A 25,710-nucleotide genomic window follows, 5' to 3' on the forward strand; every position below is an offset into this window, starting at 1 on the left:
GCATTGTGTCTGTACACGCTTGGGGCACCCCAGCATGGTGCCACCGCTGAAACCCTCCTGGCTGAGATGAGGCGGCTCATCAGGGCTCGTGATGCTCCCCCCTGGCTCTGGGAGCTGCCTTGGGGATGCTGCGTGGCTCTTGGGGGGTTGGATCGCCACCCCACTTATCTCCCCCCAGTTTGGGGGAGAGGCTGTGGGAACACCGAGCTTTTCCATCTGTCCTCCCCACTGGTGGGAGAGGAGCAACAGTCACCAGGATCCCTCATGGACACATCGAGCACGCGGCGGGGGGGGGTCCCGCACCCTGCCGGGATGCCGCACCCTCACCCTAGGGGAGCAGAGCTGGGCGCAGCGGCGTCCCGTCCAAACACGCCGGGGCGGGTTGGCAGGCTGGCTCCTTTCATCAGGTTGATGGGAGCATATGAGCTTCGGGGGGGCCATATGGAAACTCTGACATACAGAGAAACCTGCGTCCCGCATTCGATTAGTTGTGGGCTGTTCCACAACACGCGCCCCTAAAAGCATCAGTCATGGGGCAAGCCTATTAGCAACAGCATCCTTGCTGTGCCAGCTGCCATTTTAAGGGGAAAACTCACCCGTTTCGCTTAAAAAGTAGCGTGGGAAACGTTGCATGAAGCAAAATAGGCATCTGAGCATTCGTTTCAGTGCTTTTCCTGAATATTTTTAAACTGGAGCGTCAGGAGAGTTGCATCCCTTCCCGCTCCGCGTTGCGGGACCACATTACCGCAGACTGCGGCTTTCCCAGCCATGCAACATCCCAGCCAGGGGGAGCCGAAATTGTCACCTCCACTTTTTGAGTCACGAAGGTGACTTGCCCCGCGTCATGGCAAGAGCAGCATGGTGGTGTGGTCCACAGGTGTGCTGTGGACATCCCGGCAGGGGACCGGGGACTCGGTGGTCCCCAGGGATGAGGGCTTGTCATCTCCAGAGCTGGGCACCTTTGAGGTGGGGAAATGGGCCAGATAAGTGGATTTGGGGTGATTTTTTTTAAGCTGGGGCAAAGAGCAACTTAATTTTTTTGGCACGTGGGAGAGCGCCAGTGCTGCCTAGGGGAGATTTTCATCCCGGGCTTCAGTAAAACTCAAGTACTCAAGGTTACGATTGCTCAGACCTCCTGGCTTCCAGACGTCGCTGGCGCGTGATGCTCATGGCGCAGGGGGACATCACAAGCGCTCCCCTCACCGTTCTGAGACAGCACCTGGGGGGTCCTGGCCCTGTAACCAAGCTGGGAAAGCGGCTCAAAAGCACTTGACTTTTGGGACTTGTGTTTCCGGCCAGTGGAAATCTTGGAAATGTTTTCTGGGATTTTTTTCCCTCCTCGTTTGGTTTTGCGCTGAGGTTATAACCTTTCCCTGAGACCTGGAGGGGGGGACTTGTGTGTCCCACTGAAGCTGGGCATCCGTGGGGACCGTGTCCGTGTGTGACCCCCCCATGTACGGCTCTCGATGCCAGTTATTTAACCAGAGCCACTGAGCAGGGAGAGAGGATTTAGGATTTTCTGGGCAGGAAGGAGTTAAAAAGCTGGCAGCAGCAGCTGGGACAGGGAACAGGGTGCGTCTGAGGGCTGGCTCTGCTCCCAGAGGTTTTTTGGGGCTCAGGTGGGTCCCCAGCCAGGCGGCGGGGTCCCCGGGGGGCCGTGCCGGGTGCGGAGAGGCTGGCGCTCAGGAGAGGAGGGTTTGGCAGGGCCGGCGGCGCGGCCACTCCTCCCGCTCTGCTCCGGTTTGAAGGGTCGTGCGCTGGAGCCGGGGAGGAGAGAGCGATGTGAGCGCTCCGGGAGTCTGGCTGGGGCAAAACTCCTGCCTCTTCCCTCCTTTCCCTCCTCCGGCCTCTCCGTTTTGTCCTCCGAAGCAACGGGACTCGTTTTCCCTTCCTAATGGCCCCAGCCCCACCTCACTTGGGATTTCTGCTCCTCCTGGCTTGCTCCTTCTCCTCCTCCGAAACGCAGCTCCTGGACTGGATTTGGGGCAGCACGAAGACTACGGGAAGCCCAGCAGCACCCAGCGAGGGAACTATGGCACTGGAGCCGCTCGCCTCTGCAGCAGCTCCCACCCCCAGCACGTCCCCAGGGACGTGGGATGGCCAGGTGGTGGGGGACGTCACCACCCCACAGCGCCAGAAATCGGATCCCGGCACAACAGCACCTGTGGGCGAGGAGACCACGGCCGAAAACACCGAGCAGTGGGACAGGAATGCCACGGGGCTGGTGGAGAGCACAGCATGGCCAAGCATTGCTCCTCCCCGCAGCACGTCACCTGCCCCTGGCCAGGATGCAGCCAGCAGCTCCACCGAGGACCTGCAGCTCCTGGGGACAGGGACCACTGAGGATCCGCAGCTCCTGGCAACGGGGAACACCGAGGACCCACATCTCCTGGGGACAGGGAACACCGAGGAACCGCAGCTCCTGGGGACAGGGAACACCGAGAACCCGCAGTTCCGGGGGACGGGGCCCCCCACAGCGACGGGGACACGGGTGTCCTTGCAGAGACCAGCAGGTCCCCGGCCAGGTAGTGCCCCTTTCCCTTTCTCACCAAGTGATGGTACCCATAAGCAGGCAGTGCTGCCCCGGGACCCCACGGCGCAACTGCCCCTACACCGCCACGGAGCATCGCCCACCCCACCGAACCTGTGGCTCGGCACCGGCCGCCGGGGGCTGGTGCTGGCCAGCATGAACGGGAGCCAGAGCCCTCCTTTGCCTAACAGGAGGGTGGCTAACAGTGTGGATCCTCCTCTTGCCAATAACTCCAGTCCTCTTGAGTTTGATTTACTAACCGCCGCTACGCGACTCTACGGTAGTAGCGGCACGGGGCTCGCATCCTTCTTACCCAGACTGATGCTGCCAGCCGGCCGTTGCCTGCCCATCCCGACCCGCCTGCCCTTCTGCAGCGTGCTGGGCACCGACCATTTCAGATTACCGAATTACCTCCGCCACAGCAGCGAGGCGGAAATTCGGGCAGCTTTGCATGAGTGGGAGGGGTTGCTTGAATCGCGGTGCCATCGCTACGTGGAGTGGTTTCTCTGCTTGCTCCTGCTCCCTGGGTGTAGCGCCTTGGTCCCTGTAACCCCCCCGCCGTGCCAGGGCTTCTGCGAGGCCGTCAGAGACCTGTGTTGGATGCACTTGGCTGGTGGGCGCCTGCCTCTGCCTTGTGATGCTCTCCCCGAGGAGGACGAGGGGTATTCTTGTGTCTTTATTAATGCTTCTGCAGGTAATGTGGCTGGGTGATGTGTTTGTGTGTGTGTCTCCCCAGCCCAAACTCCCCCTGGTTTTTAGGCACCGAGGGATGCTTCTGCCTTGTCCCCATGGGATGCTGCTGAGTCCAAAATCGCTTTCCTTCCAGCCTCGGCTTTTTCAAACAGGGACCACCAGCGGATTTTGGCTCTCTCCGCAAGGCTGAGCATCACCATCCCCTCCTTGGGCGGTTTCACCCCTGGTGAAACACAGTGGCCAGGTTAAAAGACAATGTCCCCGTGGCCAGGACAAGAGATGCTCCCCGAGCACATCGTGCTGGCATTTGGGGCCGGTTTGCAGGTGCCGCAGTGCACAGAAAAGGGCTTTGGGGTCTCCATCCCGGGAGCGGGGCGCTTGCAGAGCTGACAGCTCCCTGCGGGGACAGGGGAAGGACCAGGACCCTGCGACCACCCACCCCCAGCAGCGTCTGGGACCGTGGTGGTGAGGAGGCTTCAAGGTGACCCGTGGCTGTGCCCGCACGCTCCTCTCTCCCAGGGTGGCCCTTTGCCTTGGGGTTAATGATTTACCCAACGGCTAATGTTTGATCCCCCCCTGCTTGGCAGGCAGGAGAGGTTATTTCGCCTCCAGCTTCGTCGTTAGGTGGTTGTGACCCTGCTGTATGTCAGCCGGGGACTGAGACATGCCTTTTTGGCAGGGGGGTGAAAGGAAGGGAGCGGGCGGGGGGGACTGACACTCGGAGAAATGCACATCAGAGTGTAAGAGCAAGAACACAGTTTGGGATGAAAGCAGGAGCGGGAGCTCGCCGCTCCCCCCGCCGAGCCCTCTGAATGAGGCTGTGTTCCCACGCCGGCCCCCCGCGCCCTCGGGTGACGGGCTGGGGCTGCCGACCAGGAGCGGCGAGACACCCGCTGCCATCAGAGCGTCAATTTAGCTGGGGGCCAGCGGACAAGGGTCGCACACATGGTCCCCTCAGCATCAAAGTGGCTCTGTTCGCCAGCCGACCCCGGGGAGTTGCGGCGGGATCATAGGGATGCTTGGGGTCGGCGCGCGCTCCCAGATGGGCAGCGTCGGGAATGTGTGGGGGTCATGGGGACTGTGGTGCACCCCATGGAGTGACTTGAGATGCTCCTGTGTGCCGGGAGTCCCCTGCATCCCAGCCGGCATGGGATGCGTGGGGCCATGCTGGCAGCCCTGGCTCAGGCCAGCCAGGAAGGTCATGGCAGAGCGGGAAGGTGGCTTGGAGCATCCCTGGGGCTTTTCCAGTGGCAACAGGAGCAAAAGGCTGGGTTGCTGCAGCCAGAGGCATCCCTGCAGCCATCCCATGCCAGCACCCATCCCGAAACTGCTGCGGAGTCAGCTGTCTCTGGCTCTCTGTGCTCCGCAGTGGGTGCTGCCAGTTTGCCTCAGGGAGGAGGGGGTGCGATATTTGGGCTCTGGGTGCCCTTTGGAAAAAGCAGGCATGGCCTGAAAGGTTTGGGGTTGAGAAGAGGCACTTGGCTTTTGTAGGGGAGCAGCCGTTTGAAGGGGTCCCCCCTTACCCACCCCCGCTCCCCAGGCCCCATCCGGCCTCACAGCCCCTGGCCTCTGCCTGCTTTGCACGTTGCGCAGGGGCACGATGTGTCCCCATTTGCTTTGGGAAGCATCGACACCCAGCTGCCACCCCAGGCTCGGGGGCGAGTGGCATGTTTGGAGAGGAGGGAGGATCCCAGCGCCAGCTGAAATGCCAAGGGGAGCGTGGTTGAAAATTGCATTGCTAACAAAAGCCTCTTTTCAGCCTGTCCCCCGTCATACCAAGCCCCGGGGGCAGACGATGGCTTGTCTGGTTGCAGAAATCGCAGCGCCGGCTCTTACACCCGTGCAGACCCCCAGGAGGAAGCTCTGGTTTCCTCTTCCCTTAAAGCTGCTGTGAATTTGGCTTCCTCCAGCCTGAGATAAGCTCCATCCCTGCATCCTGGTGTTTGCGGTCAGCTTGGCCGCAGCCACCTGCTGTAAGGTGGCTGGCGTGGCTGGGGACGGCTCGGCTGGGGAGGGGACAGTGGGAGCGAGCTTGTGGGTGCCTGAGCATGGGGTGTCTCAAGGGTGGGTACCAGTCTGGGGCTTGCTGCGGGCCCGGGGGAGGCCCGCTGGCTCACCCCATCATTTCTGATGTAGGGCTGCACACATCTGGGCATGAAAGGATCCTGGGCTCGAGAGGATGCTGGGGTCCAGAGGTCCCTGCGGGTGGCAAGGCAGAGGGGCTGCGCTGAGCCCTTCCCCTCCGAGCAGGCTGGGGATGCCCCATGGGGAAGCCCGATCCCGGTGCAGGGCAGATGAGGGGGTTAGGGCTGGTGCAAGACCGCGAGGGAGGTTTCCTTCCAGCCAGGTGCTCAGTTTTGGGGTGCCAAGCTTGGGAGGGAATGGGGGCTTGTGGGAGCAGGGTGGGCACAGAGTAGTTTCAGAGCAGCAAGCTCAGGAGAGGATCAGTGGGTCTGGGGTCTGGCAGAGAGAAAACTTGCCCCCACCTCTAATCGGTGGCATTTCTAACGTACCCGCTGCCTGCGTCCCTGTCATGGGGCTGGCGCTGGCATTGGGGCTCGGCAGCAGGGGGAGTCTGGGGACGCTCCATGTGTGCAGGTCCCCCCAGGCTTTGGAAGAGGCACCCAGTTTTTAATCTCCTCCCACCATCTCAAGAGACGTGTTTTCCTTCCAGGCTGGGCAAGGCTGGGCTGATTTCTTCTTCTTTCTTTTTTTTTTTTTTTTCCCCTCTTCTTTTTATTTTTTTTAAGAGCTCTGGAGGACAATGCCTGGCTCCAGAGCAGGGTGGAAGTTCCTGGCTGGTCCTCCCAGGCTCAACACACCTCTGATAACCCCCCGTTGCTCATGTGAAACACCAGGGATGGAGTTGGGGACATTGAATTGTCTCAGCTCCTGCTCCTGACTCAGGATGGGGCCGAAATCGGCACCAAGCATCCGTTCCTGGCGCAGAGCCCTTGGCTGTTTCGAAGCCGGGGTGGTTGGGTTTCCTCGTTCCCGGGAAACGCAGAGTTAAAAAGCACCCGGCGCGCTCGATCCCATCGAGTTGGCACCCGCCCGAGCAGTTGACATAGGAGAGGAGGAATCCAGCGCCCGGTGTGTGGGCGATGAGGATGTGCCTGCTGCCAAAACAACGGGAGCTGGCGTACAGAGGACCGACTCGCCCCGGCCAGATGTTCAGCTGCGTCGGGTAGGAGAGACCGTCCCGAGCAGAACTTCCCCAAGCGCCTTGAGAAAAAGGAGTTAGGAAAGGAGGCAAGCTCCAAATTGAGATCATCTGGGAAGCCGATGGGGCGCGCCGACTCGAGCTCCATTCCCAGGGTGTTGCAAGGGGATGGCTCTGATTTATTCCCAGCCAGGGTGACCCCGTGAGCTTGTCCCGGGATGACGTGGGGGGTCACCGTGACCCCGGAACGGGTACAGATGTAACACACTTCCTCGCGGCTCTGTGGTTGTTCAGCATCCCGGTGCTCCAGCAACATCCCCCGCTGCCTGCACGGGCATGTTGCTACCATGGTCAAGATCCTTTTGGTTTTATCCTCTCTCAAGGATGTCCTGGCCATGGTCGGAGGGCCAGCAGCAGGGAATTGGTGGCATTTTGGGAGCCGCATCCCAACTGTGCGGTGGAAGCAGCTCAAGGAGCGTTGTTGCCTTGACCAACCTGCAGCCTGAAGGAAAATCCTGAGCCCTAGGGAGGGCGAGCAGAGGGAGTCACTGAAGAGTGGTGTTTGGGGGAGGCATGGCCAGTGGTGTCCCCCCAAGGCGCCTTGCTGAGGGTGACCATCTTCGCCGGGCCGGTTGTGACTGTCCCCTTTCCCTTCCTCTTGCAGAGAACCTCAGCACCGAGGTGAGCCTCCTGGAGCTGATTGGAGACCCCCCGCCAGAGGAGATCCTCAAGATTTATGGCCCTGACAACAACCCCGGCTACGTCTTCGGCCCCAATGCCAATACAGGCCAGGTGGCCCGATACCACCTGCCAAGCCCTTTCTACCGGGACTTTTCCCTCCTGTTCCACATCCAGCCCACCACCCCCAGGGCCGGCGTGCTTTTTGCCATCACGGACTCCTCGCAGAGCATCATCTATGTGGGCGTCAAGCTCTCAGAGCTGCGGGCGGGCAAGCAGCAGATTATCTTCTACTACACAGAGCCAGGCTCGCCAAGCTCATATGCAGCAGCCACCTTCACCGTGCCCACCTTGCTCAATCAGTGGACGCGCTTCGCCATCAGCGTGGAGGAGGACGAAGTTGTTCTCTACCTGGACTGTGAGGAGCACGAGCGGGTCCGCTTCGAGCGCTCCCCGGATGAGATGGAGCTGGAGGATGGCTCTGGGCTCTTTGTTGCTCAGGCTGGAGGAGCTGACCCAGATAAATACCAGGTAAGACCTTGGGTCACTCCAAGGAGCATCTCCAAGAAGAAGCCTGGGTGAGGCTGGAGGGACGTGATACCAGCTTGTGCCTGTTGAACCAACCTCTTTGCCCAGAAGACAAACCAGCAGCCATGCTCCGCGTGCATCCCTGGGGAAGGAGACGCTTGAGATGGGGGGGAAAGGTGGCTTGAGATGCCACCAACTTTATTGTCTTGGGTTTCACCAAGGCAAAGCTCTCAAGGTGGGCTGGCAGGAGGAGATGGGGTTGTGCTACAGCAGCCACCGTTGCCCGTACCTTTTCCAGCAAATGCTGAGCCTCTTCAAGTCTCCCCTTTGCTAAAAATACCCAACTCCTTTGGTGGAGGAGCTGGTTTGGCTGGTAAAATGTCTCTCTTAGGTGGAAAAAATGCTTGGGCCGGAGCATATCTTTGTTGGCTGACATTGGGCGGTATCTGCAGGAAGATTTTGGAGAGCAAGGAAAGAAGGTGATAGCTCAGCCTGTGATTTGAGCATGACTTATGTTCTAGATAAGGTTTGTGGAAAGTGTGGGGAAAATGCCCAGCTGACGTGGAAATCCCCCACAGTGCTTGAGGAGAGGAAAGTTCAGGATTGCACTGCCGGTTTTCTCCTGGGTTGAGCGCGGTTTGCCCAGCAACAGAGGCTCTGCTGAGTGGAGCGATGCTTTTCCCGGGGAGCTTTGCAAAACACATTTCTGAGCTTAAACATCATCTTGACTAACAAGCAGCGCTGCCGCAGTCCCAGTTAAACCGCTTCAGGCAGGGAAAGCTCCTCTGAGAAGCGTTAATGATTGATGGGCCGGGGACCAGTTTGTGCTGGGATTTGGGTTGGTCCCTTGAGGTCTCAAGAGCAACTTTTTGCTCTTGAAGAGCAATTTTTTGCTCTTGAACCTGCTGGGAGGGCCAGGTTATGGCCGTGGAGGAACTCCTCTCTCCAGCTGGAGAGGGCTTGGCACCAGCTGGAAGGCAAAGCAACAACCCGAAGTGGAGCAAAGCACTCCTGCCTTTCTATCAGATGATGTTCCCGAGCTTGCCAAACACCCAATCGCACCGCCCGCCCCCAGTTTTCCTGCAGGGAATAGCCGGCCATCAAGGGATGAAGGCTGACTGCCTCGGCTGGCCAGGAGGGGAGGGCGGGCTTGGACATCTCCTTGGCATCTGTCTGCCTCGTGGTATTTCCATTGCTGACCAGCCCTGACTCGCGTTATCTGGAACTAACTGGGCGTCAAGCTGATTAAAACCTGGCCCTTGGTCAAGCTACAAGACGAGCTGCTCATGGGCAGCTGGAGGGCGGCTGGTGAGGTCTCAATGGGATGAAACCTGAAGGGGTGAAACCTGCAGGTAATGCAGAAGCCCCTGGGACAGTAGGTATCAAGGGGGTTATTGTAAATGGGGTCTCAACCGGGGTCTGGCAGAAGGGTTTGATCGCAGGTGGATGCACGGTAAGTCCTACGGTGCTGCTGCCCTCTTTATTGGGGCAAACGGGCTGCAAGGGCCCTTATAACCATCCTTTGTGGGCACGCCTTGGTTCAGGGCTGGAATCGGATTATTTCCAATGCCTCCAGCAAGCCCCAGGACCAGGAAGGCCAGGCTGGAGTGTTGCATTTATCAAAGCTTGGGCTTGATGCTAGTGCTCGGCGGGGAGGAGAGGAATGGATTAGAGCCGACTGTCGCCAGGGCGAGCAGCTGGAGGAGGCCACAACCCACCTGGGGGGCGTTTGCTTGTGGGAGGGATTTATATATATTTTTTTAATATGTATATTAAAAATATAGTATATTTATAATATATTATATTTATTATACATCTATAATATAATATATTTATAATATATTCTTATTATAATATCATAGCCAGCCTGGCTGAACTGCAACTGCCCCTGATTCTTGTTTTCTTAAACGCATTGTGTTTCCTGAGTGCGGCTCTTTCCCGGATGTGTTGTGCTGTGCTTTCAAGTAAGCCCAAATATTATTTTAGGTGTCTCACCCAGAGAAGAGACACCGGGCAGGAGGTATCTGCTCTCTCCGAGCTTACTTCCCAGCATGGTCTCTAGCACCTCCCCACTGGGATCAGAAGGACGGGCAGTATCCCATTCCAGCAGCATCCCGTCCCGGCAGCATCCCCGTGTCCCGTCCCAGCAGTGAGGACCTGGGCTGGGCTCTGAGATGCGCTGGGTGACCCAGCTCACCGTGGGAGCCGTGGGGTTCAGGCTGGTATCCACACACCCTCCCCGGTCGATACGGGGATGCTGCCCTCCCGGGGCAGTTAGCTCGACTACGGGGCTTTGTCTGGAGGCAGCATCCTTAGGAAGGAATTTGTGGCAGTTTCTTGTATAAACAAGCGGCTTGGATGTGCGCAGTGCTTGCAAAACCCAAATAAATGGTAAGGAAGTGCAGATTAGCCTAAGGAATACAAAACCGGGGCTGCAGTGGACTGGGACCTGGCAGCAGCCCTTGCTTGGGGCAGAGAGGCCGTCTGCAGCTGGGGAGCCCTCTGGAGAGGGGAAACAAGGAGCATGGCCAAAAAGGTCCCTGGAAAAGCATTACTATCTGGCTGGCCGGATCCTGGCCGCCACCTCCATTCAGCCCGCCTGGTGCCAGAGCTGGCACATGGCTTTTCCCCATGGCTTGTCGAGCCATGTCGGTGGTGCCGGGCACCCGGGCTGCAAGGTTGAAACCTTCTCTGTGCTGGGTTATGGATGGGTGCTCAGGTGGAGAGCACTTTCTGCACCAGGCGAAAGAGCCTGATGTACGTGGGGCACCCAAGGACATGGTGGCTGAGTGGCATGGCAGGTCACATCATGCCACAGGGTGGCTTGTGGCACACGTCTGTCCGTGGCAGCCCTCGGCGTGGTTTCCTTCCAGGGGGTGATTGCCGATTTGAAGCTGCAAGGGGACCCGCGGGCGGCTGAGCGCCAGTGCGAGGAAGAGGAGGATGACGCCGACGAGGTGAGCGCTGGCAGCCCGGCCAGGGCAGGCTGGGGGGCTGCTGCCCCATGCTCCCAGCTGACCCCTCACCCCTTCTTCCCGGGCAAACGCAGGTCTCTGGCGATTTCGGCAGCGGGGCAGAAGGTGGACACCAACCCTCGGGGAAAGACAGGGTGAGTTGGTGCCCGCGGGTGTTGCACTCAGTGGCAGGACCCCAAGATTTTAGGGACGAGGAGGGCTGGGTGCCCTCCGTGGTTGAGGTCCCAGGATGCCCGATGGTGTCCTGGCGCCTGTCCCTTTTGAGAGAGCACGGGGAGGTGAACGGCACCACGGTGTCCCCTTATTGTTGGAACAGGTCCCGGGGCTGGTGGATGCCGTCCCCGTCACCTCTCCCCCCGTGGCAGCGGGCAGCGGGCCGAGGAGTGGCGGGGGGTCCCCGCAGCAAGCCGAGAGGACCAGAGCAGAGGAGACACTGCGGGTCTCCGCGGGAGGTAATGCCGACAGCAGCATCCCCTTCCCCGCCATGCCAGCTGGCTCGGGGTGGCCGTCCCCAAGCACGACCGGGTCCCTTTTCCCTTCCCGCAGGTACTGGCCCCAAAGGCGAAAAGGGGGAGAAGGGCGAGCGTGGCCTAAAAGGGGACTCGGGGACCAGCAGCATCGTGGGGACGGGCAGTGTCAAGGGCGAAAAGGTGGGTGAGAGAGGGGATCCCAGGGGCTCGAGGATGCCACCGACATATCCGCGTTTGACATGCGCTCCTCTTTGTTTCTATCCCACAGGGGGAGAAAGGAGAACTGGGCGTTAAGGTGAGCATCGCAGGGGGATCCGGGGCAAAGCCATGCCTGCCTGGCTGCCACCCCTGGGGACGTGCCACCCATCCCCGTTTCCCTCCGGTCCCCAGGGCAACGCTGGATTTGGCTACCCCGGCTCCAAGGGCCAGAAAGGGGAGCCGGGGTCACCTGGCTCCCCCGGGACCCTCTCGCGGCACACCGACGGCTTGATCGTGGAGCAGGTCACCGGTCCCCCGGGGCCTCCAGGGAAGGACGGAGCCCCTGGCAGGGACGGCGAGCCTGTGAGTCAAGCCCCCCACCCCTCGGGTATCCCCTCTCCCCGCACCCCTGCCTGCTTGCCTGTCTGCCTGCCGCACACTGACCTCTCCCCTCTCTGCCATCCCTAGGGCGATCCAGGCGAGGACGGCAAACCCGTAAGTGGGGTGGGGGGGGTGGCAGGGCAATGGGTGCTGGCCACCCCCCTTGCCTCAAGGCCTGCTGACCCCCCACTGCTCCCCTTCACAGGGCAATATGGGACCGCAGGGGTTCCCCGGGACCCCGGGGGAGCCTGGTCTGAAGGGGGAGAAGGTGAGTGCCGGTGCCGGTGTCGGGGTACGGCACACACCGCTGCCCCCCCTTCCTCTCGCTGGCAGCTGGGCTACACTCGCAAACCACGCTCTTTCCTCTGTGCCAGGGTGACCCAGGCGTGGGACCGAGGGGACCCCCTGGACCACCTGGTCCCCCAGGACCTCCAGGACCCTCCTCCAAGCATGACAAGCTGGTGAGTGCTCCCTGGGACATGGGTTTGAGGGGGGGCGTGGAGAAGTGGGGTGCTGCACCCCAACCCTGGCTGTCAGTGCCTGACATCACCCTCGCGCTTCTCCCCCCAGACCTTCATCGACATGGAGGGCTCTGGCTTTGGCGGCGACCTGGAGAGCCTGCGGGTGAGTGAGGGTCCTTTCCTGCTGGCAGGGAGTGGGGGGACATGCTCAGCCATCATCCCCTCCTTCTCTTGTAGGGTCCACGAGGGCCACCTGGTCCCCCAGGGCCACCTGGTGTGCCCGGTTTGCCGGGGGAACCGGGACGGTTTGGGATGAACCGCACGGACCTTCCGGGACCACCAGGTCTGCCAGGCAGGGATGGGACCCCTGGGCCCCCAGGGCCAGCGGTAGGTATATGGGGTGGCCAAGGGGACCCATCCTAGGGCTACCCTGCGGTGGTGGGGCCATAACTGCCCCCTGTGGCAGTGGGGGGCTCCCTGCACACCAGCCCCACGGGGTTTCCCTGCACTGGAAACAGCTCCTGGGCATCTTGCAGGGTCCTCAGGGTCCTCCTGGAAGAGACGGGGCAGCTGGGCAGCCGGGGCCCAAAGGAGAGCGGGTGAGTGTCCCCTGTCCCATGTCCCCTGGGAGCACGTCAGACTCCCACGGGGCAGCTGGCACCCCAGGGGGATCGCAGCAGCTGCCGCTCGGTCCTCTGGCACATCTCCAGGAGGTCCCAGCCCCTTCCGTCGCTGGACTGGAGAGCATCAACCTGCTCCTGGAGCAAGGCAGCTTCTTCACACCCTCTTCTCCTTCCTCCTCCTCCCCAGGGCGATGTGGGCGACCTTGGCCTCCCTGGTGCACCGGGACCCAAGGTACTGTGCTTGGAGCAGGTTTCTTGGCAGGGGGTCCCACGTGCATTGCAGACTGGAGGCAGGGATGCTGCTTGGGGGGCCAGCTCATGCCGCAGCAGGGAGCGGGATGCTGGCATTTGGGGTCCTCCCGGAGTAGAGCAGTGCCATGGCTTGGGGGTGTGTGGAGCCGCTGACCACCTCCAGGATGCTCGCGGGACTCCTGCCACCCTTGCTTGGCTTTGGTCCAGGCACTGCTGCCTTGAGAAGTGGGCAGGCAAGCTGAACAGGGTGTTTCAAGGCACAGAAGAAGGTTTACTTGGAGTGTTTTGGGTGCCTGCCCCTCTCTGGGAAACACCTCATCTTCTGCACATCACTCTCCTGCCTGCCTGCTCGAGCTTCTTTCCGCCCCGCATCCCCAAGGGTGGAGGTAAAGGCTTGCTGGGACGTGCAGGATCACCCTCCCCTCCCTCGGGGGCTAGGATATGCGCCTTGGGATGACCCATCCATCACAGCCTGAGCTGGGGGCAAGACCCTCAAGAGTTAAGGTTTCTTAACACTGCCGACATCGAGAGGGTGGACGGGGCGGCAGCGGGTGTAAGGACTGATCCTGCCGCTCGGAGACCCGTAGCAAAAGGCGAAGGTGCAAAAAAATCACATTTATGATTTTAGACGAGCCTCTGGTGGCCACCGTGCACATTGCACGGTGAGCCGGGGCCGTGCGAGGACAGCCGGGATGGGGGACCCGGGAGCTGGGCGATGCCTCCTCCCGCAATGCCCCTGTGCGCCAAAGACAGGGGAGCATCCGTGCCCTGTCCCAAGGGGTGGTTTGGGGATGCAGGAGGGGATGCGCTGCCTCCCGCTTGCAGGCTCCAGGCAGGGACCATTGCCGCTTCGTCCCATCTGTCCCCTTTTTTTTTTCTTGTCCCCTTTGCAGGGCAGCAAGGGAGAAACGGGACCGACAGGAGCCCCAGGAGAAATGGGGTTAGCTGGCCTTCCCGGGCCCATTGGACCCCGAGGGCAGCCAGGACCACCCGGTCCCCCGGGACCACCGGGGCCGGGCTACGAGGCTGGATTTGTAAGTGATCCCTCCTGTGACGGGGTGTGGGATCAGCTGGAGCTGGGGGCAGACACGGCTCAGCCCCTTCTCCCCCTGCCTAGGGTGACATGGAGGGCTCGGGGCTGCCGTTCACTGCCGGCTCCCCTGGACCACCTGGACCCGAAGGACCACAGGTAGCTCCCCTCTTGCTCCTTCCCTCCCCTCCAAACTCAGCTTCCTGGGGCATTCCCCCACATCGTGTCCCCTGCCATCACCCCACGCTCATGGCCCTCTTCTTGTTGCTTGCAGGGGGTGCCAGGACTGCCAGGGGTGAAGGTGAGGAGCCCTTCAAACACCTTCCTCACCCTTTGCCAGAGCCGGCTGTGGGAGCCTGGCTCCATCCATGCAGGATGCCCACGGGCAGCCCGTGGGGATGCTCCTGCTTTCATACCTCTTTCCTTGCAGGGGGAGGTTGGCAGCCCTGGGCAGCCCGGTTTGCCGGGACCAAAGGTAGGAGTGCCAGGAGGTTGGGACGGGCTGTGTGTGAGCCTCTGGGGTTGGTGGTGTGCTGGGGAGGACCCCTGTGCTCCCCAACCTGGGGCTCTTGGGAGGATGCTCTGTACTGCATCTCGCCCTTTCCCACGCCTCGTTGCAGGGAGATGCTGGCGTGCCCGGTGTGGATGGCCGCCCTGGACTGGAGGGCTTCCCAGGACCGCAGGTAGGAGCATCAGCCCCCCACTTTCCAGAAGCCTCCCCTCGCTCCAGGCAGGGCACCCTTGCATGCTGCAGGACCACTTGCAGCAGCTCAATCCCCAGCAGCCAAAATCCACCCCCAGCAACCAAACTCTGCCCCCAGCAGCCAAAATCCACCCCCCCATGCCTTCGGCTGTTCCCCTGCTCTGGGACCAGGCTCACCGCGTGCCAGGGGTGCCCACGCTGCTTGGGACCCCATACTCATCAGCTTGCCACCCTGCTCGCCATCACCTCCACCCAAAAGCATCCCACCCTGGCTCGCTGCCTGGACCTTGCAGGCTGGGGGGAGTGGCCTGAAAGGTTTTGCTGAGCCGCAGGCAGGAGGGGGTCTCCGCTTGTGAGCCAGGGTCCAGCTGCGAGTGGTGCCAAGTGGGAAGCTCACCCCTGCCTGCTCCTCCTTCCAGGGACCCAAAGGTGACAGAGGCAGCGCCGGCGAGAAGGTAGGTGCCACCGGGCTGGGGATGGGGACTGGCCGGCTGTGGCCCTGGAGCTGATGGCTTGTGTCTTCCAGGGTGAGCGAGGCCAAGATGGTGTGGGGCTGCCTGGCCCACCTGGTCCACCTGGTCCCCCTGGACAGGTCATCACTGTCTCAAGCGAAGATGTAAGTGATGGGTCGTGGTTTTACTGCAGCTCAGGGGAGCTAAAATTGGGCGGGGGGGAAGGGGTCTGCCCAACTTCTCCAGGAGCTCTGACCTCTTCAGAGCAAAGATCAGGGTGAAACACCTGTTTTGTCTCTTTTTCCAGAAGTCTTTGGCGGCTTTGCCCGGTCCAGAGGTAGGTGCTCACCTGCGACCCACAACCTCCCTGGCACTGCCAGGAGGGCACCCGGTTTCTTCGAAAGAGGGGGTTTGCTCACACAAGCATCTCTGCTTCTCTCTGCAGGGCAGACCAGGTCACGCTGGCTTCCCGGTGAGTTGGTGGTGGGGCTGGTGCCCACAGTAGAGCATGGGGCAGTGCCTGGGGACCGGGGCGGGGAATGAGAATGAAAGCTCTGGGCATGCTTTTGGTGAAACCTCTGGTTGCTGGTCCTGCTGCAGTGATGCCGGGGTGCTCATCAGGGTCTGCCTTTGGTGGGTCAGGGCTGACATGGGCTCTGTGCTCCTCCCTGCAGGGCCCAGTGGGACCGAAAGGAGACCGGGGGTCGTCTGGTCCCCAGGGCTCCCCGGGGTTGAAGGTAACTGCTCCAGGCCAGCTCCACTCCATGGGGTGGTCACGCTCTTGGTGCCCCAGCCTGCCTGGCCACCGGGTCCCCGTGGTGATGCCAGCCCCACCACGGGAGGGAGCCTGGTCCCTCCGTCTCCCCTTGTGCCTCCTCCTCTCTTGCAGGGGGAGAAGGGGGAGCCCGGCGTCATCATCAGCCCTGATGGGACTGTGGTCACTGCAAAGGTGAAAGGAGAAAAGGTGGGTGTGCCACGGGAACGGGGGGCATGTCCCCGTGCGATAGGTGCCAGGTGGTCCCAGTGGTGATGCTCTTTCCCTCTCTGCCGTCCGCAGGGGGAGCCGGGGCTGCGGGGACCGATGGGACCCTCGGTAAGTCACCATCGCCATCCTCCTCATATCCCACAAGGAGAGATGGGGCTGATCCAGGGCAGAGGGGGATGGGGGGGTGCCCCTGCTCTGAGCACCCCCATCCTCAACTTTTCTCCCCTCCAGGGTCCCCAGGGACGAGCAGGGATGAAGGGAGAGATCGGCTTTCCGGGCAGACCCGTAAGACCCACTCCCGGTTTGTTTGTCCCCTCAGCCATCGCCTCCTCCACCGCAACACCCCCACCCTGTTTGCACGTCTTGCACCCACTGAACCCCAAACCCCATCGTGTCCTTGCGGTGCCAAGGGATGGGGTGATGCCGGGGTGCCAGCGGTGATGCTGGGGTGTCACCCCAGAGCTGGTGGGGGGACAGGGACAAGGCTCATCTGTGCTGCTCATCCACAGGGACGTCCCGGCATGAACGGGCTGAAGGGCGAGAAGGGTGACCCCGCGGATGTCAGTAGTGTGCTGGGCTTGCGGGTGAGCGCTGCCACAGTCTCCCCGGGCTGCTGGCCCAGCAGATGGGGACACACACACCCCGAGGGTCTCCCTGGGGACCCGAATCCCTTTGGCAAAGGGCACATGCCTCCCTCTCTCAGAGACTGGTTGCCCCTCTGGGGCAGGGCATGGTCCCGGTGTCCCCCACCACAGGGATTGTCCACTTTGCAGGACCCTGACGCATCTTCTCTCCCCCCACAGGGTCCCCCGGGACCCCCGGGTCCCCCAGGCCCCCCCGGGCTGCCTGGCAGCATAGTCTATGACAGCAGCAATGTGAGTAACAACACGGTCACCATGATGGGGGAAAGCTGAGGGCTGGTGACCGAGTCCCCCCAATGCCACCTGCTTGGCTAGAGGGCACGGGGGACACTCCGGTGGCATCCCGGCCAGGGCTGGCACGTGGGGCTGCCATCAGCATCACGTCGAGGTGGGGGTCCCCGAGGATGCTGCCCTCTCTGCAGCTGCTTGCTTTGCATCCCCACAGGCCTTCAGCGACTCCGGCCATCCCGCGCTGCCAGCCTTCCCCGGTAAGGGGGTGCCCCTCTCCCAGCCTCCTCAGGGCAGTTCAGGGACCCCTGACAAGGCCAGGGTGAGGGGGGTGGGACCCCCTCCATTAGAGCTGGGGCTGGGATGCTGCAGTTCTGAGATGGCATCTGTCTGGTGCTCCCCACAGGTTTCCACCAGTTTCCAGGACAAAAGGGGGAGAAAGGCGATGCCGGAGCCCCGGGACCCCCAGGTGGGTGACCCATCCCTACAGGCAGAGGTGGGCAGGGGGCGGCTCGTGCCCACCCCGGCTCTCCTCTCCCCTCCTCTCCCTCTCCACAGGCCACTTCCCCTACGACCTGAGTCACTTCAGTGCCAATCTGCGGGTAAGCCCTCTGCCCGCCGGCGGTGGCTCGCGGGACTGGCACCTGGCACAGTTTGGGGTACTGGGGTGCGCCCTGACCGCTCACCTTAAGACCATGCCATCCTGCAGGGTGACAAGGGGGAGGCAGGTCCCAAGGGCGAGAAGGGCGAGCCGGGCAGCACCCCACTCTACGGTCCCAGCGTCTCCGGGCTGCCGGGGCCTCCGGGGCCCCAGGGCTACCCCGGGCTGCCGGTGAGTACCCCACGGCGTGCGCGATGGCGGGGGGCATGGGGAGGGCAGCATCCCCTGGTGCTTTGCTCCAGGGATGCTCTCTCACACTGCCTAGGGTCCCAAGGGGGATAGTGTCATCGGGCCGCCAGGACCTCCTGGACCTCAGGGCCCCCCCGGTATCGGATACGAGGGGCGGCAGGGTCCCCCTGGCCCTCCCGGCCCCCCCGGTCCACCCTCCTTCCCAGGCCCCCACAGACAAGGTGAGTACCTGTGCCCCTGCATCCCTCCCTGCCTCCCCTGCATCCCTCCCTGCACTCCCCGCATCCCTCCCTGCACCCCCCGCATCCCTCCCTGCACCCCCCGCATCCCTCCCCGTGCCCCGTGCTGCAGCCCTCTCCATCTCACCCTTCTTCCTCCCAGCTATCAGCATCCCTGGCCCCCCCGGACCACCAGGACCCCCCGGACCACCAGGCACCAGCTCGACGTCCTTGGGGGTGAGTTGGGGCTCTGCGGGGCAGGGGTTGCCCACGGGCTGGCCAGCCGAGCCCTGAGCCACCCGCCGGGCTGTGCCCGCAGCTGCGCGCCCTGCAGACGTACCAGGCGATGCTGAGCGCCGCGCACGAGCTGCCGGAGGGCAGCCTCGTCTTCCTGACCGACCGGCAAGAGCTCTACGTCCGCCTGCGTGGGGGCTTCCGCCGGGTGCTGGTGAGTGCAGGGGGGGCGAAGGGGGCACCCCATCTTGGGTTGCACTGCCTGGCTCTGAAGGGGTGCAGGCAGCATCACCTTGGGGTTTCAGTGGCATCTTTTGGGGATGCTCGGGTGGCCTCCCCACTTTTGCACAAGGAAGAGGTGAGGGGGTTGGCTGGGATCTGATGTGCCATGTACTTGCAGCTGGAGGAGCACACCCTGATCCCTGGTTCAGCTCTGGTGAGTCCCCTGTTCCCCATCCCACCCCCATCTCCATCCATCTACCCCCATCTCCATCCATCCATCCCCATCTCCATCCACCCACCCCCATCTCCATCCATTCATCCCGACCTCCAACCCCATCCATCTATCCATCCATCCCCATCCCTAATCATCCCTATCCCTGCCCAGGGCAGCACCAACCCTCAGCCTGTCTCTCCCCCCTCCCCAGGACAATGAGGTGTACGACAAGCCCCCCAGCATCCACTACGCCGGCCCCCAGGCCCCGCTCCAGCCCCGTGGACCTCTGCACCCCCTCCGCAACCACGGCCCCCCACCCACCGCCCGACCCTGGCGCGGGGACGAGGTAGTGGCCAACCAGCACCGCCTGCCCGAGCAACCCCTGCTCCACCACCAGCACGAGCTCCTCAACAGCTACTACATCCACCGCCGGCCGGATCCGGCCCCTGTGGCCGCCCATGTGCACCAGGACTTCCAGCCCGCTGTGAGTGCCGCGTGCTGGCCGAGGGGAGGTGATGATGGTGGCCAAAGCCGTGTCCCTCATGCCCTGTTGTCCCCTCTTGGCAGCTTCACCTGGTGGCCCTGAACACCCCGCTGAGCGGCGGCATGCGCGGCATCCGGGGCGCTGACTTCCAGTGCTTCCAGCAAGCCCGGCAGGTCGGGCTGGCCGGCACCTTCCGTGCCTTCCTCTCCTCCCGCCTGCAGGACCTCTACAGTATCGTGCGCAGGGCCGACCGCGCCGCCGTGCCCATCGTCAACCTCCGGGTATGTGTGTGCCCTTCCCGACACCCCGCAAACTCCGAGGGATGCAGAGCATCCCAAAGTCCCCATCCATCTGCACGGCAGTGACCGCAGAGCATCCCCTCCCCAGGGGCTGCTGGGGCTGGGAGCTCCTGTGATGCTCTCGGGGTGCAGGCAGAGCTGACACCCTCCCCTTTTTCCACCCCCGCCCCAGGACGAAGTGCTCTTTAGTAACTGGGAAGCCCTTTTCACGGGCAGCGGGGCCCCGCTGCGAGCCGGCGCCCGCATCCTCTCCTTCGACGGCCGGGATGTCCTGCGGGATGCGGGATGGTGAGCGCAGGATCGAGTGATGGGGAAGGAGGGGAGATGGGGGTCTGGACCCGCAGTTGGGGCAGCAGCAGCCCCCCACCTTTCTCCTTTCCAGGCCGCAGAAGAGCATCTGGCACGGCTCGGATGCCAAGGGCCGGCGCTTGCCCGAGAGCTACTGTGAGACGTGGCGGACAGAGGATCGCGCCGCCACCGGCCAGGCTTCCTCGCTGGGCACCGGCAAGCTGCTGGAGCAGGCAGCCAGCAGCTGCCAGCACACCTTCGTCGTCCTCTGCATCGAGAACAGCTTCATGACTGCTGCCAAAAAGTGACACCCTCCCCCCCCTCCCATGGGTACCCCACATCTCTCCAGGGAGGGTCAGGCCAGCCTGCACCCTGGCACGCCCGTGGTCCTCAGCCCCTCCATCTCCTGCCCTCGCCTCGCAGGGTTTTCTTCTCCTCCCGCAGACCTGAAGCCAAAGAGTATCGCCATCGCCCCTGCCCTGGGTCGGCAGGGGCTCGCGTCCCACCCGGGGCAGGGCAGCTGTGGGCTGGCTGCCTTCTTCCTCCTCCTCCTCTCACTCCACTTCTCTTCTAACCCCTAATATTTAACCACTTCAGCTTGCATCCACCACCCTCTTGGATGCTCTTTTTGGGGTGGCTGGGCAGGAGGATGCTCAGCAGGTAGATTTCGGCGCTGCCATGTGGTGTGCCCTCCTGGAAAGCCTTGGTGGGGTTTCTCTGACCCATCGCCCCCCAGCCCCGCACTGTCCTCGCCAGGAGCTCGAGGCCAGACCCAAATCCCCGCTGCTGGGACCACAGGGTCTTCTCCAGGCAAAACCCCGGCATCCCACCCAAGCAAGGGACCGTCCTGTGGTGGTGCCGGGGCTCCCCCAGATGGTCTCCGTCCTCCCCAGGTAAGGACCATCCTACCCAGGCCCCGCATCATCATCCTCACCTCCACTCCTTGGCCAGCAGCTCACGAGTCCTGGGGGGGTCTGGTCCCCCCCATCCCTGCTGTGCCCCCCACCCCGGGTACAGCCACACCCAGGCCAGCACGGGGAGCAGGGCGATGGGGTGGCCCCGACGTGGGGCCAGGCGTGCCCTTGGCGTGTGTTTACGAGCTTGTGCATGTTGAACATGCATGGTACCGAGGGCAGGCACGGGCATCAACCCCCTCCCCGTGCCACCTTTGCAGCGCTCTAAGGGCCAAGGCGCAGCAAAGCTGGTTTCAATTGGTGTGGGCAAATCCAAGGTGCTAAAAAACAAAACAGAAAGAAAAAAAGATAAATCTGTACCTAGCTTTTTATTATTGTATGGAAATTATTACCACAAAAGCTGTGCGAGTCACACCGTCTCTATTTCTTACAGTCTACTGTATTTTGTGTAATTAATGCAATTTAAAGCCTGTGGATCTTTATTTTTTTTTCGTCAGTTGTGTCCTATAAACCATTTTCTAAAGGCACTGAATAAAGAAACGTTATCCTCTTGTAGCCTGGCTCTGCACAATGATGGGGAGCCGGTGGCCGGGAGACCCCCCAGACCCCATCCGTATCCCTGCGTGGTACCCGGCAGTGGCAGCCGTGGGCATCCTGTCCCCGCTCTGGTTGTGTTTGTGGCTGGGGGGGGCACAGCCCTGCCCCCACGGAGCAGAAAACAGGTCCCAAGGGATATGTCCTCAATGGGCTGGACCGCCGACGGGATGGGAGACAAAGCACAGGGTGACGATGACGCTCGCTTATGGAAACGAGACCTGGCCGCAGTGGTCGCGGTGCCGGCACTCAGGCTCGCACGGCGCATGCCTCTGGGCTCTTCTCTTGTGCCGACGCCTCATCAGGGAGCTGGCACGGTTCCTTGGCCAAGGCCAGCTCCACCGGCTGCTTGCGGCGGCTGTGCCGGATGCCCACGCCGACGGCCGCTAGCAGGTAGACCACCGCCAGTAGTGTGAAGTAACCAAAATACACATAAAACTGCAAGAGAGGTGGGGAGAGAGCGATGCTTGCGGCCCCCGCTTCATCCCACACAATTGCAGCCCCCCCCCGCCCCATCCTCGGTGCCCTCCATCCCTACCTGGGGATGCACAGACAAGCCCAAGCCCCTCTTGTCGGCCACGATGATGGTGATGATGGTCTTCAGCACGGTGGCAAAAAAGGTGTTGATCCCGAAGATCAGCGCACAGAGCTCTTTGGAGAGGGAGGTAGCGATCTGGAAACTGGGATAGAAGGGTGAACCGGTGAGCCCCTGGTGCCAGCCCAGCTGCCGGCATGGGAGCAGGTCCCCAGGGGTACCACGCACATGGCGATGGGCACCAGGAACTGGTGGGAGCCACGGAAGAGGACATAGGCGATGTAGCACAGCCAGATGTTGCTGGTAGTATTCGTGAGCAGGAGCAGCCCCGCCTGGAAAGCTGTCACCAGCCCGATCACCAGCTCCGACCACAGCGTCCAGCGGATCTTCACGTAGCCGGCAGCAAAGGAGGCGCCGGCCCCTGGGGAGGGGATGAAGGATGTTGTGAACACCTCACCAGCATGGGACCTACCTTGTGTCCCCCAGCCTAGTGATGGTGATCTCATCACCACTGCCAAACCACCCTCTGCATTCCCAAAAACACCCTAAGGATCACCATTCCCAGGGGACGCAGCGGGATGGGGGGTCCCCCCACATCCCCAGTGTCCCCAGCCATTGCCAGGGGATGCAGTGGGATGGGGATGTCCCCCCACATTCCTGGTGTCCCCAGCCCAGGCAAGCGTACCCAGCAGCGTGGAGGCGGCATCCACCCCCCCGTTGTACACCCGGCTGTTGTCCGTGGCGGGGTAGATCTCATTCCAGAGGATCTGCACGTAGTACAGCATCAGGTAGTAACCAGCCGAGTTGAAGACCCACCACAAGGACCAGAGCCGGAGCTGGGGCTGCACAGCCAACGCTCCCACCTCCCGCAGCATACGGCACAGCGTCGCCTCCCGCCAGCCCCGTGTCCCCCCCCCACCATCCCCCCCGGCCATCTTGTTCAGCTCAGTGGGCACAGCCCCGTCGTCAGCCCCCTCGGGCCTGTTGAAGAAGAGGCTGCGCCGGGGCCGCTCAAGGAAGAGGGTGAGGACGAGGCCGAAGCTGACGAAGCCCAACGAGACATAGCTGAGGGTGAGGAAGGAGACGCCGCCCAAGGTGACACAGAGCTGGCCCAGCACGGAGCTGGTGAAGACGCCCAGGAGGACAGCAGAGCGGGAGTAGCTGGCCATACGCTGGTAGCGGGACGGGGTGACAAGGGAGAAGATGTAGGAGGAGTACGCGATGCGGGCAGCCATGGTGACGCTGTAGAAGAACTCCATCAGCTGCATGGCCAGGACGGAGGTGCCCAACACCAGCAGCAGCCAGATGGAGACGTGGCTCACGCTCTGCAGCACCAGCACTGGCTTGTAGCGCAGGTAGTCCGTCAGCAGGAAGATGGGCACCAGCATGGCCATGTAGGAGTAGGTCAGCACCGGCATGATCGCGTTGGTCACCTGCCATGCGTGCAAGGAGGGGCTGAGCACAGGACACGTCCCTGGGGGATGCCCCCGGCCTGGAGGAGCGCAGTTTGGGTGGGCACCAGCTGCTGACCCCCATCGCAGCACCTCCTCGGGGAAGAATGTGGCCCACGGCGCGCTCAGCCGGGGGCTTGGCTGAGCCCCAGCCCCCTCCCGTGCTGGGAACGCGGCGTTCCCACGGACACAGCAGCCTGCTGGGACCGGGGCCAGCGTCCCTTGGTTGGGGGACGATGACATGTGGCCCCTCCTCATCTAACCCCATCGTTGCCAGCAGCCCGGTGGTGCCCAGCCCTGTGCCCCCCACTGTGCACCGTGCCAGCATGGAAGGGTCTTCCTGGTGGGATGGGACGGGGCTTCTCCCAGTCCAGCACCCCCCTGCCATCCCACTGGCTGCCCAAGTGGGCAGGGGTCAGGCAAAATCAGTTGCCAGCCTGGGCATGAGGTCTTATGCCAGGGTAAGTTGAGCCTTGGACTCAGGGGACAGGGTGACCTCGCAGCCCAGTGAGACAGGGACATGCTGCCAGCTGGATCCATACCACACCACCTTCTCCCCCCAAAAAAGCACCACCATGCGTCACCGCATGCCACCTCGCCCGGGACTTGGCACGCCTGCACCCCTCCACACCCCAGGACCACAGGAGGATGCTCTGGCCAGCCCCAGGGCAGTGATCGTGTCCGGAAAGGGGGACACCAAGGGGGACAGGCTGCCCACGGCTCACCTCTGCCTTTGTGAAGTTCTTGTCGGTTCCCAGGAGATACGGGGTGATGAAGCTCTCCCCGGGTCGGATCTGCGTCATGAAGCCGTAGAAGCAGAGGTAGAAGACTTGTAGTTTCCAGCGCTGGTCCGGCACCGTCTCCGATGCCGGCTTTTTAGCGTCATCATCCTTCCTGGGCATGGTTCCGCCGGCTCGGCAGTGGGACAGCAGCGTTATCACAGGGACCGTCAGCTAGATGGGCTTTGCTGGGCCAGGCAGCCCCTCGCTGGCCGCAGGCGCTCTCCAACGCATCGAAAGCCACGTCGTTGCAGTTTCTGGGGAGAAAGCAGCATTTGGCACGGGCTCAAATTCCTCCATAATCGCAAGGCAAATAAATAGAACTACCTTCTCCCCAGGAGATGTTCTTGCAAGAAGAAAAGCAGCCGCGCGTCTCGCTGTGCATAAGCGGGGGGGCCCATTTCAGGCAGCATTTGTAAATTCTGTATAAAAGAGCCTGGATGCACGAAGCACCCGACTCTGCAGTGGGGCATCCTCAGCTCCCATCGCCTCCTTTTTCTCCCTTTTAAGAGTCAGTGGGGTTTTACCCCCTCCCCGAAGCGACGCTTCCCCAGGAGGCAGAGGGATGCAGATGCCCTGCGCCAGGGATGCTCCAAAGGGAGAAGGCAGTGGCCGCGGGGACCGCGCCGGTTGTGAAAGCGAGTTAATGTGCACACTGGGTGTGGGGCCGTCCGTGTTATACATTAGCTGGGCGGTCAGCGGGACTTTAGCCAAGGCACAGGCAAGCAGCTGCCCCTCGGCTCTCCCCCAGCAAAACACGATGCTTGGGCGGCATTGCCCAGCCTGGGGAGAATGCAAAATGCCACAGGGTTCACGGTCCGGAGAGGGATTAAATGCTCAAATCCTGAGGTTTGGCCGCAGGAAAGCTGGCAGCACCAGGGAGGCCCGGTTAGCGGTCACAGGATGAAGGCAGGGAAGGGAGAAGGCCTGGCCCAGGCGTCCTCCCAGTGCTCCCCACTCCCACGACAAGAAACCGACGGTGCTTTTCGAGCCATAAAAATCCACGTGTGCCAATCCACGCCACGGGAGCAAGGTCTAGAAACCTGATTACCCTGCTAATTGCAGAACAACTAATCACACTCATTAAAAAGTAAGTCTATGGTCCCAGTCCGTGCCCCTCCCCGCTGCCATTCTGCACGGCGAGTCTGGGGGGCTCGCCTCTGAAGAGCCCTCCCAGGATAATGCACGCGGCTAGTGGGGAAATGAGCCGGCGCCGGTGCCGGCAGGGGAAAGCCGGTCATGATTGAAATCAAAAGCAGCAGCAGGAAGCGGGGTGCCCATTCGCCCCAGCAAGGACTCACTGGCATTCCCATGGGATTTCAGCGCCAGTGCCTGAGCATCACCAAAACACACGCATCCCGGAGATCACAGCCGGGCAAACCGCCCCTACCTCTTAAATAGGTCCCTGGGGAGCAGGGCAGGGATTCGGTGCTCGCTTACTGCCAGAGACGGTGCCAGCTTGGGTGCCGATGGAGCACTGCAGCCCCCTGCTGTGCTGGGAAGGGCAAGGGGCAAGGAGCGGGGGCTAAACCCCCCCTGAACACCCACCCCAGTACCGTGCCGTGCCATGCCTGCCCAGGACACCTGTCAGCCGTGACTGCCTGGACTATGCCCCATCTCCCACTCATCCCCGAGCT

General features: G+C 62.1%; 2 protein-coding genes across 2 annotated transcripts; one reads left to right on the forward strand and one right to left on the reverse strand.

The window, feature by feature from the left end:
• The first annotated feature begins 1,780 nt into the window (after positions 1–1,780).
• On the forward strand, positions 1,781–21,269 carry COL18A1 (collagen type XVIII alpha 1 chain). Its single transcript, XM_075153828.1, is given in 42 exon segments — positions 1,781–3,224; positions 7,051–7,595; positions 10,466–10,549; positions 10,642–10,701; positions 10,884–11,019; positions 11,114–11,217; positions 11,306–11,332; positions 11,428–11,598; positions 11,704–11,730; positions 11,822–11,884; positions 11,991–12,077; positions 12,187–12,240; positions 12,315–12,464; positions 12,614–12,676; positions 12,888–12,932; positions 13,846–13,986; positions 14,070–14,141; positions 14,257–14,283; positions 14,413–14,457; positions 14,603–14,665; positions 15,105–15,140; positions 15,212–15,301; positions 15,445–15,474; positions 15,583–15,609; positions 15,812–15,874; positions 16,027–16,101; positions 16,195–16,230; positions 16,354–16,407; positions 16,632–16,706; positions 16,926–16,997; positions 17,209–17,251; positions 17,398–17,460; positions 17,550–17,593; positions 17,701–17,823; positions 17,918–18,062; positions 18,223–18,296; positions 18,379–18,507; positions 18,694–18,729; positions 18,941–19,213; positions 19,297–19,494; positions 19,685–19,800; positions 19,895–21,269. Coding segments are annotated over 42 exon segments (5,424 nt in total). The 3' UTR covers positions 20,109–21,269.
• Positions 21,064–24,330, reverse strand: SLC19A1 (solute carrier family 19 member 1). The gene is made up of 5 exons (XM_075153830.1): positions 24,020–24,330; positions 22,529–23,276; positions 22,072–22,264; positions 21,847–21,988; positions 21,064–21,746 (listed from the first exon to the last, which is right to left on the reverse strand). Exons 1-5 carry the CDS (start codon positions 24,194–24,196, stop codon positions 21,558–21,560), a joined length of 1,449 nt encoding a protein of 482 aa, XP_075009931.1. The 5' UTR covers positions 24,197–24,330; the 3' UTR covers positions 21,064–21,557.
• Positions 24,331–25,710: the final 1,380 nt, after the last annotated feature.

Source organism: Calonectris borealis, chromosome 6, assembly GCF_964195595.1.
Source record: "Calonectris borealis chromosome 6, bCalBor7.hap1.2, whole genome shotgun sequence".
Classification (NCBI taxonomy): Eukaryota; Metazoa; Chordata; class Aves; order Procellariiformes; family Procellariidae; genus Calonectris; species Calonectris borealis.